At 43.1% G+C, this 21,413-nt stretch overlaps 1 protein-coding gene across 1 annotated transcript in view; it reads right to left on the minus strand.

Annotated features, from left to right (window-relative positions):
• The window catches only part of ak5 (adenylate kinase 5), a 78,564-nt gene that overhangs the window by 48,687 nt on the left and 8,464 nt on the right, over positions 1–21,413 (minus strand). The window contains exons 4-5 of the mRNA XM_034290812.1: positions 17,092–17,264; positions 8,871–8,984 (exon numbers count right to left, since the gene is read on the minus strand). Of these exons, the coding sequence (XP_034146703.1) occupies positions 8,871–8,984; positions 17,092–17,264 (287 nt within the window). The remainder of the gene's footprint in view (positions 1–8,870; positions 8,985–17,091; positions 17,265–21,413) is intronic.

Raw genomic sequence — 21,413 nt, forward strand, 5'->3', positions numbered from 1 at the left:
AGAGGGTGATTAAGAAAGACAGACAGGGAGAGGGTGATTAAGAGAGACAGACATGGAGAGGGTGATTAAGAAAGACAGACAGGGAGAGGGTGATTAAGAGAGACAGACAGGGAGAGGGTGATTAAGAAAGACAGACAGGGAGAGGGTGATTAAGAAAGACAGACAGGGAGAGGGTGATTAAGAGAGACAGACAGGGAGAGGGTGATTAAGAGAGACAGACAGGGAGAGGGTGATACAGAGAGACAGACAGGGAGAGGGTGATTAAGAGAGAGGGAGTGGGGGAGGAAAAGAGAGATCTAAAGATGAAGAAAAAAGAGCAGGATGAAAGCCTGGTAGAGAGATGCAGGGAGGGATGGTGGAGGGATGCAGGGAGGGATGGTAGAGAGATGCAGGGAGGGCTGGTAGAGAGATGCAGGGAGGGATGGTAGAGAGATGCAGGGAGGGCTGGTAGAGAGATGCAGGGAGGGACCAGGGGGTCTGGAAGTGTGCAGGTCTGACTGTTCTAGAAGTGCGCTGAGCCCCAGGGATGTTATGATGTTTGAAAGGCCTTCACAGCAACACACTGGGCAGAAAACCTACTGAGAAAGATAAAGGCTGCTACACCGCCTACACACACACACACACACACACACACACAACACACACACACACACACATGACCACAGGCGTTGCTAGGATCACAATACATTCAGGGCCCAGACCCCCCCCCCGCCCCCTGGGACTGACAGTACAGGTTTTGAATGTGCACGAGGAACCCTTCTCTATGTGCACGCTAGCGGCCCACACGTCTACACTGACATAATGCGCGCTCCGAATTATAGATGAATAGATCAGGGACTATTTATGAGTTTTTTGGGTCAATTTGAGATCCGGGGCGATTCATAAAAGGGCCGGGGCTACAGCTCTGGACACCCAGGCTGAACCACACCCCTGCTTATGACCACACTCTAAGGACTTCCTTGTGAACAACTTGTATTCCAATACATTTCCCGACTCTAAAACCAACTTAACCTTAAAGAAGCCTGGGTTGGAAAAATGTCATTGTTGAACTAAAAGGGTCCCTGAAACTTGGGTTTCGTGTACTATGTCATCTGGGCAACGTGTCATCAAAACCACTTTTAAAATTGGAATTCCATGGTTACGGTTTGATAGTGATTCTACACAATAAAACAACATCAAGGCCAAAATGGCAGGTTAAGAAAGTTCATTGTTTAACCATAACCATATTTCTAATCCTCAGTGTTTCCCTCTTACTGTAAATTGCTAAATTGTGATGCGCCGCCACAGAAAAACTGAATATTTTTTTGAAATACGATTTTTCCCCACAAGCTGAGCACAGTTTACCAGCGCACACATTTTTCTATCACACCAGCATCAGAGCAGCACATTCGGAGTATCAAGCCTTGGAGAGAGGTCAAAGAAATGTAACTGGCTGTGTCTGTGCCCGCACATGTTTGTGTTAAAATGTCAGGAAGTGGCTGTGACACTGATATAAAGTAGGTGGCGTTCGTCTGAGCGACAACCAAAGGTAAGAAGCTAGCTAACTAACTGTCACAACTCGATAGCTACAACAGGCTACAACAGACTAGCATCATGCTGGAAACATTAGAGATTCAGCAGCAATAATTAGACCTCCGCTTTTCATATTTTGCCTTAAAAATAAAGGTCTGCGGTGAAACGTTCCATAAATTTGGCAACAACAATTAGACTTTCGATATTTTGCCTTCAAAATAAAAGTATGTGGTGTGTCTGTGGTGTGTATTGTGTATATTTTCAAAGGAGAAACTAAAATTATTAACAAAAATATTAACAAAACTAAATTGCTATTTAAATAATACTTTTCATAAGTTAAAGAATATTATAATTGTTAGAGCTTAAGTAAGAAGCTCTATCAAAAAAAAAAAATGTGTTATGGTATTGTTGTAAATTTGCTTGTGCTCATTAAACTTTGGCGAGTGATTGTGTTATAAATCCAACCACACTATACCCCCCCGCCACCATAATGTACAAGGGATACTTCTTGCAAAAAAACTATTTAGTGCCACAGTTAATTGTATGAAATACTTAGGAGAGTAAAGTTGCAAACACAATGTACATCCAGCAAAACTGTATTTTCTACCCCCTCTTCAGGCCCCATTGCAACACACTATATTGTACATGGAATTCATATTGCCTCATTAGTTAGTACCTAGTGGTTTTATTAGGGGTCTGGGAGGCGATTCATGAACAGTTTTAGAGAATGGTTAACTGAGAGTGAATACTTTGGTTATTATTAGAGAATGATGTTAAGACATTATTGTCAAATAATGTTAAGAAAATAAAGCAAGAGAGACTGGTGTTCAGGGAGGACGTTTCAGCATTTCATGCCTTTTGTGTCGTTGATGCCGGCGTGTCGGCCCGCAACCACCCCGCCGCTGTATGGAAAATAAGTAGGGGAAACACGGATCCTGAATATAATCCCAACCCTAACCCCAACCCTAACCCTAACCCCAACCCTAACCCTAACCCCAACCCTAACCCTAACCCCAACCCCAACCCCAACCCCAACCCTAACCCTAACCCCAACACTAACCCTAACCCTAACCCTAACCCTAACCCTAACCCCAACCCTAACCCCAGTTATCAAACAGTTGTATGATTAGTCCTGCTCCACCCTGCTCCATCTTGACCAGTCCTGCTCCATCCTGCTCCATCCTGCTCCTTCTTGCTCCATCCTGCTCCATCCTGCTTTGTTCCCACACACCTGTGTGTGTACACAACCAGCTCTGTGTGTGTGTTTGTATAGAACAAGCTCTAAGCAACAGACGCAATCAAACTTGGGTAGGGAAATAGTTACTATATTAATTTGTTGCTTGGATACGATGGCAAACATATCAGGAAGGCTGCTCTCCTTATTTCATCCTCCCACTCCTCCCCTCCACTCACTGTTCTCCTCCCACTCCTCTCCTCCCCTCCACTCACTGTTCTCCTCCCACTCCTCTCCTGCCCTCCACTCACTGTTCTCCTGCCACTCCTCTCCTCCCCTCCACCCACTGTTCTCCTGGCACTCCTCTCCTCCCCTCCACTCACGATTCTCCTCCCACTCATCTGCTGCCCTCCACTCACTGTTCTCCTCCCACTCCTCTCCTGCCCTCCACTCACTGTTCTCCTCCCACTCCTCTCCTCCCCTCCACTCACTGTTCTACTCCCACTCCTCTCCTGCCCTCCACTCACTGTTCCCCTCTCACTCCTCTCCTCTCCTGCCCTCCACTCACTGTTCTCCTCCCACTCCTCTCCTGCCCTCCACTCACTGTTCTCCTCCCACTCCTCTCCTCCCCTCCACTCACTGTTCTCCTCCCACTCCTCTCCTCCCCCTCCCCTCTTCTCTCTGGTGTGTGTGTGTGTCTGTGTGTCTGTGTGTGTCTGTGTGTGTGTGGGGGGGGGGGGGGGGGGTCTGTGTGTCTGTGTGTCTGTGTGTGTGTGTCTGTGGTTTTACTATAAGAAAGGGGACCAAAATATAGATCAGGAAAAGTAAGGGGTGATAAAATGTAGACATGATTTGTCATGTAGGCAAGTGTGTATTTAACAAGGATTTCTCCTCAGGATGGTGTTTTACCCTAACTGTTGTTTTCCCAGCCCTCTCGTTATGTGTTGGCTTCACACACACACCCGCTCATACACACACACTTCTCACACACACCCACTCATACACACACACTTCACACACACACCCGCTCATACACACACACTTCACACACACACCCGCTCATACACACACACTTCTCAGCAACAAGTAAGAAATAAGGAGGGAGGTGAGGACAGATTTCCTCTAACTGACACTCATTAACTCTCAGCAGGCAGACACACAGTCTGACTAATGAGCTCATTTGTCAAGCAGCACTTGGGTTTTACCAAGACACATGGGTACATGAGGACATTGGCATGTTGCCAAAACATCACATGGGTACATGAGGACACTGGCATGTTGCCAAAGCATCACATGGGTACATGAGGACATTGGCATGTTTCCACAGCATCACATGGGTACATGAGGACACTGGCATGTTGCCACAGCATCACATGGGTACATGAGGACACTGGCATGTTGCCACAGCATCACATGGGTACATGAGGACACTGGCATGTTGCCACAGCATCACATGGGTACATGAGGACACTGGCATGTTGCCACAGCATCACATGGGTACATGAGGACACTGGTATGTGGATACTAGTGTCATAAACCAGACGACATTTATGCAAAACATCCCATTCTCTCTGACAATCACTGAGAAAAAACAGTTTGGCTGATATTTAATTTTGATATAGATATTTGTGCTGCACACTTTTCACGGTACTAGTAACACACTGTACCTGCAACTTGCTGCACCATTAACACACTGTACTATTAACACACTGTGCCCGCAACACACTCTACTAGTAACACACTGAACCAGTAACACACTGTACCTGCAACTTGCTGCACCATTAACACACTGTACTATTAACATACTGTGCCCGCAACACACTCTACTAGTAACACACTGAACCAGTAACACACTGTACCTGCAACTTGCTGTACCATTAACACACTGTACTATTAATACATTGTGCCCGCAACACACTCTACTGGTAACACACTGTACCAGTAACACACTGTACCTGCCACTTGCTGTACCATTAACACACTGTACTATTAACACACTGTGCCAGCAACACACTCTACTGGTAACACACTGAACCAGTAACACACTGTACCTGCAACTTGCTGCACCATAAACACACTGTACTATTAACACACTGTGCCAGCAACACACTCCACTGGTAACACACTGAACCAGTAACACACTATACCTGCAACTTGCTGCACCATTAACAGACTGTACTATTAACACACTGTGCCAGCAACACACTCTACTGGTAACACACTGTACCAGTAACACACTGTATCAGTAACACACTGTACCCTCATCATGAGACTACTAAGCTGACCAGTAAAATTACTGAAAACATTCCAGGAAAATGACCAGTAAACTGACTAATTACCTGACCAGTAAACTGACTAATAAACTGACAAATTACCTGACCAGTAAACTAACCAATTTACTGATTAGTCAACGTACAAGCGTGAGAGTTAGCGACAGGCAGACAAGAAATATGTACCGTAGCACAGATGAAGCCGAAACTGGAAGACAAGAAATATCTACCTTAGCCAAAACTGGAAGGAGAAGCAAACTTAAGCTGGGTAGCTTCTTTAAAACAGTTGATCTAATTGGCCTCATAAGGGACCTTTCAGAAATTACACGTTTGGAATATTAATAACTAAATGTATTTACTTTAAAAAATCTAAAAAGGAATACTGAAATGTTCTTATTTTGACAATATAACTGTTATATCATAACTTGTCACACCTGTTCAACAATTCATAGATTTGTCAATGCCGACATCAAGTCACTTTCTGAAGTTTGAAAGGTCAATCATTTTCAACTGGCTAATATATAGGGAGGCATGCCCAACACATTCATCTAATGTGGTACTGTGTTTTAACTAGAGATGGGATTGGCTCTCTGATATCGGTATCAATAGGGTCTTTCTAATCAATCCGCTATGGGCCTTGTACTATCAGCCTCTCTCCGATAGATCTTCTACATAATGAAACGCAAATGCACCCCCTGGTGTTGATCGAAAAATGTTGTTGCCGCGGCTACAACCAGCCATTAGGACGTGTGAATGCTCTTGCTCTACTCTCCCCCAGTAAGATTACTGTATTAAAAAATGAATTAGTTGCCACAATCAAACTCCTTTTGGAACTATTAGTTTAGTTTCATTTAGGCCTACTAGAAACCTGCCCGGTCATGCATGTAAAATGTACACTAGCTAATCACTAAATAGCTTACTGGCTAACCAATAACCATTAGCAACTTGATAATCAAGCTTCTTGTTTCGTTGACTAATATAATGCCCGGACATGTATGCACCAAGTAAGCTAGCAAGTAGTAGCTAGATAAGAAGGTTAATATTTAATAGAACCATAAGCTATTTGCAAAAACAATTAAGCACCTTCTTTAATGTGGTCTTAACTAAGTGGCTTAAATGACAATATAATTTGTTGGGTTGCTGGTTGGGTTATGGTTTGAACATTCAAACCATTTGATTAACTGTCTGGATGTTAGATAGCAACTAGCTAGGGTCTGCTGATCTGAACAGCCACAACAGTATATAGATTAGATTAAACTTTATTGTCATTGAGTAGTATCAATCAATCAATCAAATGTATTTATAAAGCCCTTTTTACAACAGTAGTTGTCACAAAGTGCTTTTACAGAAACATCTGGCCTTAAACCCCAAGGAGCAAACAACAGTAGTGTTGAATTTCAGTGGCTAGGAAAAACTCCCTATCCCCCAGCACAATAGTATAGCAGCGTAAGACCTTGGGACTGAGACGGGGGGGTCCGGCGACACTGTGGCCCTACCCGTACAGGGCCTAACAAGCAGGAAATCAATCCACCCACATTGCCAGGCATCAACCAAAGGGACACCCAGAGTACAACAAAATGCAGTAAACTTATATATACAGTGGATATAAAAAGTCTACACACCCCTGTCATGCCAAAAGGTGAACTTCATCAACAGATACCTGAAGGTTTTGTGCCAAAATTGCCTGGTATTTGGAACTGTTCATAATTCCCTCCACCCTGACTAAGGCCCCGGTTCCAGCTGAAGAAAAACACTGGACCGGGACCGCTGCCACCACCCTGCTTCACTGTGTAATGTCTCTGTTGTGCCATATTTTCTCCACTTGATGATGACTGTCTTCACTGTGTTCCATGGTATATCTAATGCTTTGGAAATTCTTCTGTACCCTTCGCCTGACAGATATCATTCAACAATGAGATCCCTCTGATGCTTTGGAAGCTCTCTGCGGACCATGTCTTTTGCTCTGAGATGCAACTAAGAAAATGTCAGGAAAATCCTATTAGAACAGCTGAACTTTATTTGTGATTAATCAGAGTCACTTTAAATGATGGCAGGCGTGTAATGACTTTTATATGACATGAGTTTGAATGTGATTGGTTAATACTGAACACATGCACACTTATGCAACCAGGTTATTGTAAGATTTTTATTTTTCCCCCTCGAAGATTTCAGTTTGTTTTTCAATTGAAATGTTCACATTATAGGTCACATTAAAATTGGGAAAAGTTCTGACACGATTTATCTTTGTCACATTCTTTTACATCACAAAACCTGGCATTTTAACAGGGGTGTGTAGACTTTTTATATCCACTGTATATAAACTGTCGATATTTGGATAAGATGATTCGTAATCTGAAAAATAATTATATGCTCCAAATAATGATCTGCTTGTATGTTGTGTGCTTGATGTCCATGGGTGCAGTAGTTGGACATTTGTGCAGTAGTTGGACATTTGTGCAGTTGTTGGACATTTGTGCAGTAGTTGGACATTTGTGCAGTTGTTGGACATTTGTGCAGTTGTTGGACATTTGTGCAGTTGTTGGACAAATGCATAACTGAGCCCTGCATTCTCCCGTTCTTTCAAGTCTGCTCTTCTGAGAACATTTGAAAAAGCCTAAAATCTAGTATGTAATTATGCAGAGCACTTAAAAGGCGTTATATTTGAAACACACGACCGAGCCAACTTGGCAACATTTGTCTTCCCGGCAAAGTGCTTTTCGTATTACGTAAGCTAACTTTAACAACAATAAATCAGTTGGCTAAAGTTAATGACGTATACTAGCTTGCTAACATTTATTACAGTCATGAATGATGTACACAATCTGGATTACGAATGTAAGGTTTGTTCTATTTTACTTTGTATTGTTCCATTTTACATTAACAATACTACAACTGACTTTCACAATATCAGTGACAATGAATGACAAGTGAGCAACAGATAGTCTTCCGAGTCCAACAATGAAAGTCGCTATGACTACTGGGAATGAAGTAGCCTATGTGGTAACGTATGCTCGGATCGGACCTGCCAAGTAGCCTATGTGGTAACGTATGCTCGGATTGGACCTGCCAAGTAGCCTATGTGGTAACGTATGCTCGGATCGGACCTGCCAAGTAGCCTATGTGGTAACGTATGCTCGGATCGGACCTGCCAAATAGCCTATGTGGTAACGTATGCTCGGATCGGACCTGCCAAGTAGCCTATGTGGTAACGTATGCTCGGATCGGACCTGCCAAGTAGCCTATGCGGTAACGTATGCTCGGATCGGCTCAGGTGCAAGCTTTGTTTTCCGGACCTGCCAAGTAGCCTATGCAAACAGAACTTCTGGTAAACTTAGTACATACTACATACTTTCCATACTTTCATTATATTAATTATCGTCAGGAAATATCGTCCATCGGCCACCCAAATCCTCCACAATCAGTATCGGATCAAAAATATTGGTTGAACGCTAGTTTTAACATGATATCGCACTCAAAACTTTAAATGAAATGTTCTCAAGACACCTGCCGTTGTCATGAGAACAACTTTAGACTAGGTGAAAATCTATTGACTAAAGAGGCTTCATGCACAGATGTCATTTGGAATAAAGAGATTTATTTTCTCAGCACCAACATTCTGGTCAGAGACTCTTCAGGTGCACAACATTTGTCACTCTTCCGATTCGCTGCGCCATGAACACAAAACGGAAAAGAAAATGTATGCTTGAATAGCCGATCTACCACTGCTTGGGGTCAAACAAGGTCTGGTGAATGCTCTTCCACAGCAAGTTTTTAAACATGGTCCGGCTAATGTGAGCAGTCTCTGGTACTTTTTATTCAGGTCAGTGTGGGAACACAGTATTGGCCATCATTTACCAGCTAGGTATCGCCAAACCTTCTCCAACAGAGGAAGCAACGCCATTCCACTTTCTTACCTGATCCTCGAAGGACAGCGCCTGTCCTACATCACGAGGGAAACCGTCAATCACAATCCCATTGGCGTCTGGAATCTTCATGATCTTCTGCTTAATCTCAGTGATGGTTGTCTCCTGGATGGAAAGAAAGTAAAAATGGAAATCAACAACTGACAGAAGACTGATACATTGGTAACAACTCTGATGTATTGGTAACAGGAATGTCCCATTGGTAAGAGGACTGATATATTGGCAGACATTTTCAAAGAATTGTATAGAAAGATCCATTATTTGTTCTATTGATCTATCTTTGAACAGACCGATGAAGATCTGACAGAAACGGAATCAGCTGCAGTCTAAGAATCATTATTAGCCAGAGAGAAAAAGTGAAGCAATACAAATGCAATATTTCATTTCATGTGCAGACTTAAGACCATGCAGACTGAGGGATAAAAAGGTTCTTGTATCTATTACTCTTAAATATGGGAAGTCTGAAATGACAAAGGTGAAAATGATTGTCCAAATCCAATTTCTCAGATGTATCTGATCCATCCTAATGACCTGACTGACCACATCCACCAACCAGTCTAGCCTGTTTGTGTTGGCAATGTTAAGAATGTTAAGCAGGGACTGGTGCGGCGGCACAACCAGACCGGATCCCCGGGCTTCTGAAACACCAGCGTGGTGCTGATGTGGATGCACAGACTGACAGCTCCTCCTCCCCAATGGCGGCAGGGATGCTGTCTCCAGCTGCAGCTTGACCCTGGTCAATGCATCATTTAGAGGCTCACCCACTGTAATGACTTGCAGGTCACCAGAAGACCACTCTGTTACACGACGAGGGCCAGAGCCTGCTGGTTTTCTGTTCAACCTCTTCAATAATTTAACCCACCTGGTTTCCCAGGTCTAAAAAAGTCCCTTATCAGAGGGAACGAAAAAATAGAGTGGAAGTGGCCTTGAGGTGACCTACAACTGAACTGTGTGCCATACAACGTTTTATTAACAGATTTCTCAATATTTAACAATACGGATCTTGCACTATTTTAACAACACCAAACCTAATTATAATATGTTAAAAGACACTTCAAGTTTGAGCAAGGCATTTTGTCGAAATTTTACAGCAATGTCCCAAGTCCCTGCAGTGAAAACAAGGTGTGACAAACTGACAGTTCTTCTTCTTAGTTTCTAACCATTTATTAACCATTTAGTTTCTAGAGGTTCATACAACCATTTATTTATTAGTATTTGGTTAAAATCATAGCTTGCTATTTAGCTATGAATTTGAATGTATTTCAAGATTAGAAATAACGCAGGTAAAAGTGATGTATTTTCAAGTAGCCTAGATGACGTTAGCTATCATCTGCCAACTTCAGCTAATTTAGCTAGCGTTAGCCAACTGTCTAGCAGCAAGCTTAAGCTTCTCTACTTTCACCCCTTGAAACACTTTCTTGGCAACATTTGTAACAACTAGTTTTACTACTGGCTGTCTTAAGTGTAAAGTAATTCCAGACTTCAGACATTATCACTAGGTTCACTAGGCATAGCCAGCACGTTTCTGGTCTGCCCATCAACAACAACGTGTTCCCCCTGTGTTGTTATTATCATCTAGTTAATGGTATCAGCTCATTACAATGACTTGCTGTGGCTGATACACAATTCCATATTTTTGGCTATTTTCTGACAAATTTCCTATTTCAGCATTGGATCGGTGCATGCCTAATTATAATAATAATATAATATAATAACACACATTTACTATCCCTAACCCTAATTATAATAACCCCCACACACATTTACTATCCCTAACCCTAATTATAATAACCCACACACACATTTACTATCCCTAACCCTAATTATAATTACCCACACACACATTTACTATCCCTAACCCTAATTATAATAACCCACACACATTTACTATCCCTAACCCTAATTATAATAACCCACACACATTTACTATCCCTAACCCTAATTATAATAACCCACACACACATTTACTATCCCTAACCCTAATTATAATAACCCACACACACATTTACTGACCCCAACCCACACACACATTTACTGACCCTAACCCTAATTATAATAACCCCCACACACATTTACTATCCCTAACCCTAATTATAATAACCCCCACACACATTTACTATCCCTAACCCTAATTATAATAACCCCCACACACATTTACTATCCCTAACCCTAATTATAATAACCCCCACACACATTTACTATCCCTAACCCTAATTATAATAACCCCCACACACATTTACTATCCCTAACCCTAATTATAATAACCCCCACACACATTTACTATCCCTAACCCTAATTATAATAACCCACACACACATTTACTATCCCTAACCCTAATTATAATAACCCCCACACACATTTACTATCCCTAACCCTAATTACAATAACCCCCACACACATTTACTATCTATAACCCTAATTATAATAACCCACACACATTTACTATCCCTAACCCTAATTATAATAACCCACACACACATTTACTGACCCCAACCCACACACACATTTACTGACCCTAACCCTAATTATAATAACCCACACACACATTTACTATCCCTAACCCTAATTATAATAACCCCCACACACATTTACTATCCCTAACCCTAATTATAATAACCCCCACACACATTTACTATCCCTAACCCTAATTATAATAACCCCCACACACATTTACTATCCCTAACCCTAATTATAATAACCCCCACACACATTTACTATCCCTAACCCTAATTATAATAACCCCCACACACATTTACTATCCCTAACCCTAATTATAATAACCCACACACACATTTACTGACCCTAACCCACACACACACATTTACTGACCCACACACACGTTTACTGACCCTAAACCACACGCAAGTCAACTGACCCTAAACCACACACATGTTTACTGACCCTAAACCAGACGCAAGTCAACTGACCCTAAACCACACACACGTTTACTGACCCTAAACCACACACATGTTTACTGACCCACATGTTTACTGACCCACATGTTTACTTAGCTATCTAGAAGGTGACACCAAAGTAGATTGACTTTAAAGGGGCACTTCAACCCCGGGGGGGGCAGGGAGGGTCTGGTATTGTTTCAATGTCATTGATTCCGATTCTGATTCTGTTTATCAAATATTGGTTCCTATTCCATAATTATTTGGAAAGAAAGAAAAAATGAATATTAAAAGAACACAAAATAAAATATACCTTTATTCTTTGCACATTTAGGCCTTTATAAGTGCTGTCAAGGTTTACAGCTCCGGAATAAATGAAGAGACCACTGCACCCTTTTCTTTCCTTTCTAAAAAAGTCGAAATGGAAGGTTTTGAGTGAGGAACAGAAGGGTTAAAATTAAGGGACCACTGCAAACTGAACGCTTCTGTCAAAACTTTCCTTATCAACTTTTTGATAGAAAAAGTTTCAGTGGTCTCTAAACCCCCCCCCAACCCCCCTTCATATGAAAAATATGAAGGGAATAAAATAAAAACACATTTCTTTCCCTTCATTTAATATTTTTTTTTACTTATAAGGAATGATCAACAAAAACAATTACAAACCAAAACTATTTAAATAATTAATAGAAAAATATATAGCAATCTATAGTAGATATCATTCGTTTACCTTCAATATAAAAGGCAGAAAGGCACCCTAACCCTAACCCAATATGTTGTTTTACCTGAGCGCAAGCTGCTGCTAATGTTAGCTGTATTTGGGGCGCTATTGTGGCTGGTACACCGCGACACATCGAATACGGAGCATATTTTAGGTTCACGCCGTGTTTAAGTAAATGCTTCATCCTATTTGACATGTAGCCTCCCTTGCACAAAATGTTCTTGCTGCATGTGTAGCATTTAGCAGTTTTTTGTTTTTTTTGTTAGACTCAGCCATGGTCCAGGATCTAAACACAAGTGTCGCTTCTCACATGCTTTTTTGATTTACTGAAAAGTCCATGTAGCAAGTGCAACTTTCATTGCCTGTAAAATGGTTGATGTAACTCGGGAGCGAGTGCGTCACGACTGAAATATGCTGAAGTGAGGACCCAAAGACACGATTTGAAATGTACGTGTCTTATCGAATACACGGTTCTTTTAAATTTGGAACTGGTTCTCGATACCCAACCCAAACCGTAGGTCGTGTGTATCCTGTCTGAGAGTTTTCTATGGCAGTTAGATTTGTTTCACACATTAAGCACATTTAACCACAGTCCGGAGCCATTCCCCCCAACGAATACAGCAGTTAAGTCAGAAATACACACACAACCTCCCGCAGATACAACCTGTATCTGATCGTACCACACAGGCATTAGTCTAATGGGATCTGCTAACGCCGTTGAATTAGGCAGCTGCCTCATCCAGCTCATTATATAACCTTGTAGCTCTCGCTAACTCCGGCCTCCGTGCTATGTAACGTCACCATGCCGACGTTGTCAGCATCTGTGTTGACGCTTCCAATGTGGGAACTGACCAGCCCACTCATCCACAGCCCAGTGGACATCCAGGACCACATCCAACCACATCCGACTGAAATGACTGTTCTCATCCACAGCCCAGTGGACATCCAGGACCACATCCAACCACATCCGACTGAAATGACTGTTCTCATCCACAGCCCAGTGGACATCCAGGACCACATCCAACCACATCCGACTGAAATGACTGTTCTCATCCACAGCATAGTGGACATCCAGGACCACATCCAACTGAAATGACTGTTCTCATCCACAGCCCAGTGGACATCCAGGACCACATCCAACCACATCCGACTGAAATGACTGTTCTCATCCACAGCATAGTGGACATCCAGGACCACATCCAACTGAAATGACTGTTCTCATCCACAGCTCAGTGGACATCCAGGACCACATCCAACCACATCCGACTGAAATGACTGTTCTCATCCACAGCATAGTGGACATCCAGGACCACATCCAACCACATCCGACTGAAATGACTGTTCTCATCCACAGCATAGTGGACATCCAGGACCACATCCAACTGAAATGACTGTTCTCATCCACAGCATAGTGGACATCCAGGACCACATCCAACTGAAATGACTGTTATCATCCACAGCCCAGTGGACATCCAGGACCACATCCAACCACATCTGACTGAAATGACTAGTCTCATTCACAGGCGCTGAACTGGTTCCAGCAAATAAAAATGCTTTCGGAAGTATTAGGATGGGCTTGGTTAAACTATGGTCAATTTAACGGTCACATGAGAACACACTACACAAAGGCCAAATCAACCTCTGTGTCAGGGTGACAGTGGATCGTACAGACATAATGCTAAATGGTAATGTCTATAGAAATCTATAAAATAAAACCCCATGACATCCATTTGTCAAATAATTAATATGAAAGACGTCATATGAATATGAAAAGACACACTAGGTCATAATATTGTCTGACAGGTGGTTGCGGGCCATCCTGTAATCCAATTATCCATAGTTAATCTGTTACATTTCAGGAGTATCATCCAGGAACAGAGATTATGTGTGGTAATCTCTTCAATCCCAGAGGCTGTTTTACACTCCAACTGTGCCTCAGTGTCAGGGTTGTGTATATTTGTGTGTGTGTGTGCATTTGAGTGTGTGCATGGTTCTCTGGTCTAGAGTTATGTGCTACATAGGGAATAGGTTTCTGGTCTAAAGTAGTGTACTATATATGGAATAGGTTTCTGGTCTAAAGTAGTGTACTATATAAGGAATAGGTCTCTGGTCTAAAGTAGTGTACTATATATGGAATAGATCTCTGGTCTAAAGTAGTGTACTATATAGGGAATATATTTCTGGTCTAAAGTAGTGTACTATATAGGGAAAAGGTCTCTGTTTTAAAGTACTGTACTATATAGGGAATAGATCTCTGGTTTAAAGCAATGTACAATATAGGGAATAGGTCTCTGGTTTAAAGTAGTGTACTATCTATGGAATAGGTCTCTGGTCTAATGTAGTGTACTATATAGGGAATAGGACTCTGGTCTAGGGTAGTCTACAATATAAGGAATATGGTTGTATTTGGGAAGCAAACGTTGTTGTTGAGTCTTTCCTTTGGTCCAGACTGATCATAACATCCTCCTAATAATCATCAGTCTCTCAGAGACTGCATCCTCAGTATTAGTCAATTGTATAACACATCTCACACATACACACACAAACACACACACAGAATCCTGAGTTTCTATCCCTCCTGTATTTCCAGTGAGGAAGAGGATGTTGGTTGCTAGGCGATGAAGAGGAAGGTGATTGTAAGGTGACGAAGAGGATGGTCTGTTTTAGGAGATGATGATGATGGTGATTGTTAGGTGATGAAGAGGGTGGTGGTAGCTCATAAAGACACTGTGTCCATCTGTTGTGTTTTCCAACCAACACCATCCACGTTGTCTAGCAGCCATGACTCAAATGGAGGCCTCCCAAATACCCCCCTGTTCTCTACAGCCCAGTATAGTGGTATCCAAGCTAGGCCACTATGTAGGGAACAGGGGGTGATTTGGGACGCACAGCTGAGTCACGGCTGGCAGACAACAAGGAAATAATTAATAAGACAGATATGGATCTTCCCTCCCTCCCACATTGACACTCTTCCCTCCCTCCCTCAACATCACTCAGCCACCTTCACTCAGCCACCATCACTCAGTCACCATCACTCAGTCACCTTCACTCAGCCACCATCACTCTGCCACCATCACTCAGCCACCTTCACTCAGCCACCATCACTCTGCCACCTTCACTCAGTCACCATCACTCAGTCACCATCACTCAGCCACCTTCACTCTGCCACCTTCACTCTGCCACCTTCACTCAGTCACCATCACTCTGCCACCTTCACTCAGCCACCTTCACTCTGCCACCTTCACTCTGCCACCTTCACTCAGTCACCATCACTCTGCCACCATCACTCAGCCACCATCACTCAGCCACCATCACTCAGTCACGATCACTCAGCCACCATCACTCAGTCACCATCACTCTGCCACCTTCACTCAGTCACCATCACTCTGCCACCTTCACTCAGCCACCATCACTCAGCCACCATCACTCTGCCACCTTCACTCAGTCACCATCACTCAGTCACCATCACTCAGCCACCTTCACTCTGCCACCTTCAATCAGTCACCATCACTCAGCCACCTTCACTCAGCCACCATCACTCAGCCACCATCACTCAGTCACCATCACTCAGTCACCATCACTCAGCCATCATCACTCAGTCACCATCACTCAGTCACCATCACTCAGTCACCATCACTCAGCCACCACTCAGTCACCATCACTCAGTCACCATCACTCAGTCACCATCACTCAGCCACCTTCACTCAGTCACCAACACTCAGTCACCATCACTCAGCCACCACTCAGTCACCATCACTCAGTCACCATCACTCAGCCACCATCACTCAGTCACCATCACTCAGCCACCATCACTCAGTCACCATCACTCAGCCACCACCACCAGAGAGATTTAGATGTTCTCTTATTCACTCAAACATTGTTTACAGTTTAGAAATCCTGCTCAAAGGTCAAATTCACTTGAGTAATTTTATAGCTCCTATATAGACAAACATGACAATGAATAATGCATGGCTGCCCGCTACTTTTAGTTTGTTCCTCCCATCTTCGGCTGTTTCGGTTTTGATAGAGGCAGGACATCTCTCTTCTAAAACCTTGACTATGCCAAAACATTTGTATTTTTACGTGACATTTTATCTTCTAATAATTGTAGATTGGAAAACAAGTCCAAATTAGTGATGGGGAATCCGGCAACTACATAGATGCTTCAGCCCATTAAACGATGTTAAGTAGAAAAAGAAGCCATATCAAGACATATCTGATTAAATACAGAATATACCTGGCTATGAAATGATTCTGATGAACATGTTGTGTGTGGAGAAAGAAACAGAGAGTACTGAGACAGGTGGGCGAAGGAGACTGTAGGAGACGTTATGTGAGCGTGTGACCACAAGGAGAGAAACGAGGAGAGAAACGAGGAGAGAAAGAGCCGCTTGTTAGAATCCAACCGTAGCAGCTGCCTCAACAAACATCCCGTCCGTGACAGACAAATCAGCCAGTTGTTCGGGTATTGTGTACAATATAGGGAGTAGTGTATTTTACAGGGAACACAGTACTATATGGGGAAGAGGACATATGTACTAGGATGTAGGTAATAGGAGATAGGACATAGGGTATAGGATGCTATCTGAGTGTTTTCTACCTGAGGTGCCAGTTCCCCATTGGTGATGATCTTGGCAATCAGGCTCCATTTCCTGTTGCTGGTGGCGTTGTGAATCATCTTCTTCCTGAGCAGCTCTCCCACCGACACATACTGGAAACCATAGCGCTCAGCGATCTTCAGGCTCTGAGTGCCTTTACCACTGCCAGGACCCCCTGCAGGATGGACAGGGAGAGGGTCTGAGTTTTAGAGTTGCTGAAGATAAGTCTTTCTTCACTCAGTATGACCTGACCTCAATGAAGACACACCCACATCAGCCTTTCTTACACTATGACCTGACCTCCATGAAGACACACCCACATCAGCCTTTCTTACACTATGACCTGACCTCCATGAAGACACACCCACATCAGCCTTTCTTACACTATGACCTGACCTCCATGAAGACACACCCACATCAGCCTTTCTTACACTATGACCTGACCTCCATGAAGACATACCCACATCACTGGGAGTCAGTAGGAGTCACTGGGAGTCAGTGGGTGTCAGTATGAGTCAGTGGGAGTCAGTGGGTGTCAGTATGAGTCAGTGGGAGTCAGTGGGAGTCAGTGGGAGTCAGTAGGAGTCAGTGGGAGTCAGTGGGAGTCAGTAGGAGTCAGTAGGAGTCACTGGGAGTCAGTGGGTGTCAGTATGAGTCAGTGGGAGTCAGTGGATGTCAGTATGAGTCAGTGGGAGTCAGTGGGTGTCAGTATGAGTCAGTGGGAGTCAGTGGGAGTCAGTGGGAGTCAGTAGGAGTCAGTAGGAGTCACTGGGAGTCAGTGGGTATCAGTATGAGTCAGTGGGAGTCAGTGGGTGTCAGTATGAGTCAGTGGGAGTCAGTGGGAGTAAGTGGGTGTCAGTATGAGTCAGTGGGAGTCACAAAACGTTTACAGTGGAAAAGAGAGATTTATTCCCATATCGAAGGCAGTCAATTCATTAGGACATTTTTTTCATGACACATCAATGTACTGAAAAGGGTGGCCTCTTGATGTCCAGATGTTGTACATTTTATAATTTAATTTGAAATCCATTCTTCAACTGATTGACTAGAGCCTAACCATGGTGAAACTCTACTTTAAATCAAATGACAGTGGAGACAGATTCACTCCAAAACAATCCCCAGCCTTTATAGCACCTTCTCTCTCTCCCAGCTCTATCACCTCCTCTCACTCCCATCTCTATCACCTCCTCTCTCTCTTCCAGCTCTATCACCTCCTCTCTCTTTTCCAGCTCTATCACCTCCTCTCTCTCCCAGCTCTATCACCTCCTCTCTCTCTTCCAGCTCTATCACCTCCTCTCTCTCACATCTCTATCACTTCCTCTCTCTCTCCCAGCTCTATCACCTCCTCTCTCTCCCAGCTCTATCACCTCCTCTCTCCCAGCTCTATCACCTCCTCTCTCCCAGCTCTATCACCTCCTCTCTCTCTTCCAGCTCTATCACCTCCTCTCTCTCCCAGCTCTATCACCTCCTCTCTCTCTTCCAGCTCTATCACCTCCTCTCTCTCCCAGCTCTAACACCTCCTCTCTCTCCCATCTCTATCACTTCCTCTCTCCCATCTCTATCACCTCCTCTCTCTCCCATCTCTATCTCCTCCTCTCTGTTGCATTTCTTTTCCTCTCTCAGTCTTCCTATCTCTGTCTCTCTGCCTCAGTGTTGTGGGACAGAAGGTTTGTCATAATCCCAAAAGTATTTGGTAATTCACTCCCACACAGAGTTATAATAACAGAACAGGGAAGAAGAGGGAGAGGGAGACACAGGTCCTGTAGGTAGATACTGTAGATGGATGGATAGATGGATACTAACTTTTTAAACAGTAAGTTTGGATAAGTGTACTCTTCTCTTATGCTTTCCTGACCTGGAAAAATTGCCATAATTGAAGCAATGCTTCTGTATTAGAGGAATAAAACTAGTCCATAGAAATGAAGAGAGACTGAACAACTGCTACAATAATATTTTGTGGCAGATATTGCAGCTAATGGTAGCACAACTGGTTATGCAGTGCAACTTACTCACATGAAGGCATTGAGTGCTGCATAACTTAATAATAAATTGAATAACATACATACAATTGTTTTCCTAGGGTTGTCTTTTGTAGATTGTGGATGAAGATCTTAAAATATTCTGAATCCTAAGGCCGTTCGGTCTTCCTGAAGCAGAGAAAACGATTGATATAACTCAATCAAACCCTTGATAGTAATGAATTTGTCTCAACATTGATCAGATGGTCTGTAGCATGAACCGCCCCCTCACAACTTATTAGTCATGAACCGCCCCCTCACAACTTATTAGTCATGAACCGCCCCCTCACAACTTATTAGTCATGAACCGCCCCCTCACAACTTATTAGTCATGAACCGCCCCCTCACAACTTATTAGTCATGAACCGCCCCCTCACAACTTATTAGTCATGAACCGCCCCCTCACAACTTATTAGTCATGAACCGCCCCCTCACAACTTATTAGTCATGAACCGCCCCCTGCCAATTATCAGACAAGAACTGCCCCCTCACAGACTATCAGACATGAACCGCCCCATTAAAGACAATCAGACATGAACTGCCCCTTAAAGACAATCAGACATGAACTGCCCCTTAAAGACAATCAGACATGAACTGCCCCTTACAGACAATCAGACATGGACTGCCCCTTAAAGACAATCAGACATGAACTGCCCCTTACAGACAATCAGACATGAACTGCCCCTTAAAGACAATCAGACATGAACTGCCCCTTAAAGACAATCAGACATGAACTGCCCCTTAAAGACAATCAGACATGGACTGCCCCTTAAAGACAATCAGACATGGACTGCCCCTTAAAGACAATCAGACATGGACTGCCCCTTACAGACAATCAGACATGGACTGCCCCTTACAGACAATCAGACATGGACTGCCCCTTACAGACAATCAGACATGGACTGCCCCTTACAGACAATCAGACATGGACTGCCCCTCCCAATATGCACATATATAATGTATTCAGCTCTACATACATAATCTATTCAGTCCTACATACATAATGCAGACAGCTACATTATACATACATAATCTATTGATTCTTACAAGGTAATGCAACTTTATAAAGAAGGAAAAGGAAATAAAAATATATCCAAAACCTTGCAAATGCCAGTCAGTACTGTTCAATCACTTATTAAGAAGTGTAAAATGCAGGGATCTTTTGATAAAAAGCCAAAGCCAGGTAGTCCAAGAAAGATTTCAGCTAAAACTGCAAGAAGAATTGTTCGGGATACAAAGACAAACCCACTGGTAACCTCAGGTTAAATACAGACTGATCTGGAAAAAGACGGTTGTTTCAAGGAGCACTATACGACGATACTTGAACAAAAATGAGCTGCATAGTCGAGTTGCCAGAAAAAAGCCTTTACTGTGCCAGTGCCACAAAAAAGCCAGGTTACAATATGCTCAACAACACCTTGACACGCCTCACAGCTTCTGGCAAACTGTAATTTGGAGTGACGAAACAAAATAGGGCTTTATGGTCACAACCATAAGCCTTATGTTTGGAGAGGGGTAAGCAAGGCCTATAGTGAACAGAACACCATCCCCACTGTGTGCATGGTGGTGGCTCACTGATGCTTTTGGGGGGTTGTGAGCTCTAAAGGCCCGGGGAATCTTGTGAAAATGTATGGCAAGATGAATGCAGCATGTTATCAGAAAACACTAGCACACAATTTGCATTCTTCTGCACGAAAGCTGCGCATGGGACACTCTTGGACTTTCCAGCATGACAATGACCCTAAGCACAAGGCCAAGTCGACCCTCCAGTGGTTACAGCAGAAAAAGGTGAAGGTTCTGGAGTGGCCATCACAGTCTCCTGACCTTAATATCATCAAGCCACTCTGGGGAGATCTTAAATGTGCGGTTCAAGCCAGATGTACAAAAACTTTGCATGACCTGGAGGCATTTTGCCAAGAGGAATGGGCAGCTATACCACCAAGAATTCAGGGCTTCATAGACAACTATTACAAAAGACTGCATGCTGTCATTGATGCTAAAGGGGGCAACACAGTATTAAGAACTAAGGGTATGCAGACTTTTGAACAGAGGTCAGTTCACTTTTTACTTTGTTGCCATGTTTTGTTTTATGATTGTGCTATTCTGTTATGACCTACAGTTGAATATGAATCCCATAAGAAATAAAATATGAGTTTTTCCTGCTCACTCATGTTTTCTTTACAAATGGTACATATATTACCAATTCTCCAAGGGTTTGCAAACCTTTGAGCGGAACAGTACATAATGTATTCAGCTCTACATACATAATGTATTCAGCTGTACATACATAATGTAGATAGCTCTAC

Source organism: Esox lucius, chromosome 3 (genome assembly GCF_011004845.1).
Source record: "Esox lucius isolate fEsoLuc1 chromosome 3, fEsoLuc1.pri, whole genome shotgun sequence".
Taxonomy (NCBI): Eukaryota; Metazoa; Chordata; class Actinopteri; order Esociformes; family Esocidae; genus Esox; species Esox lucius.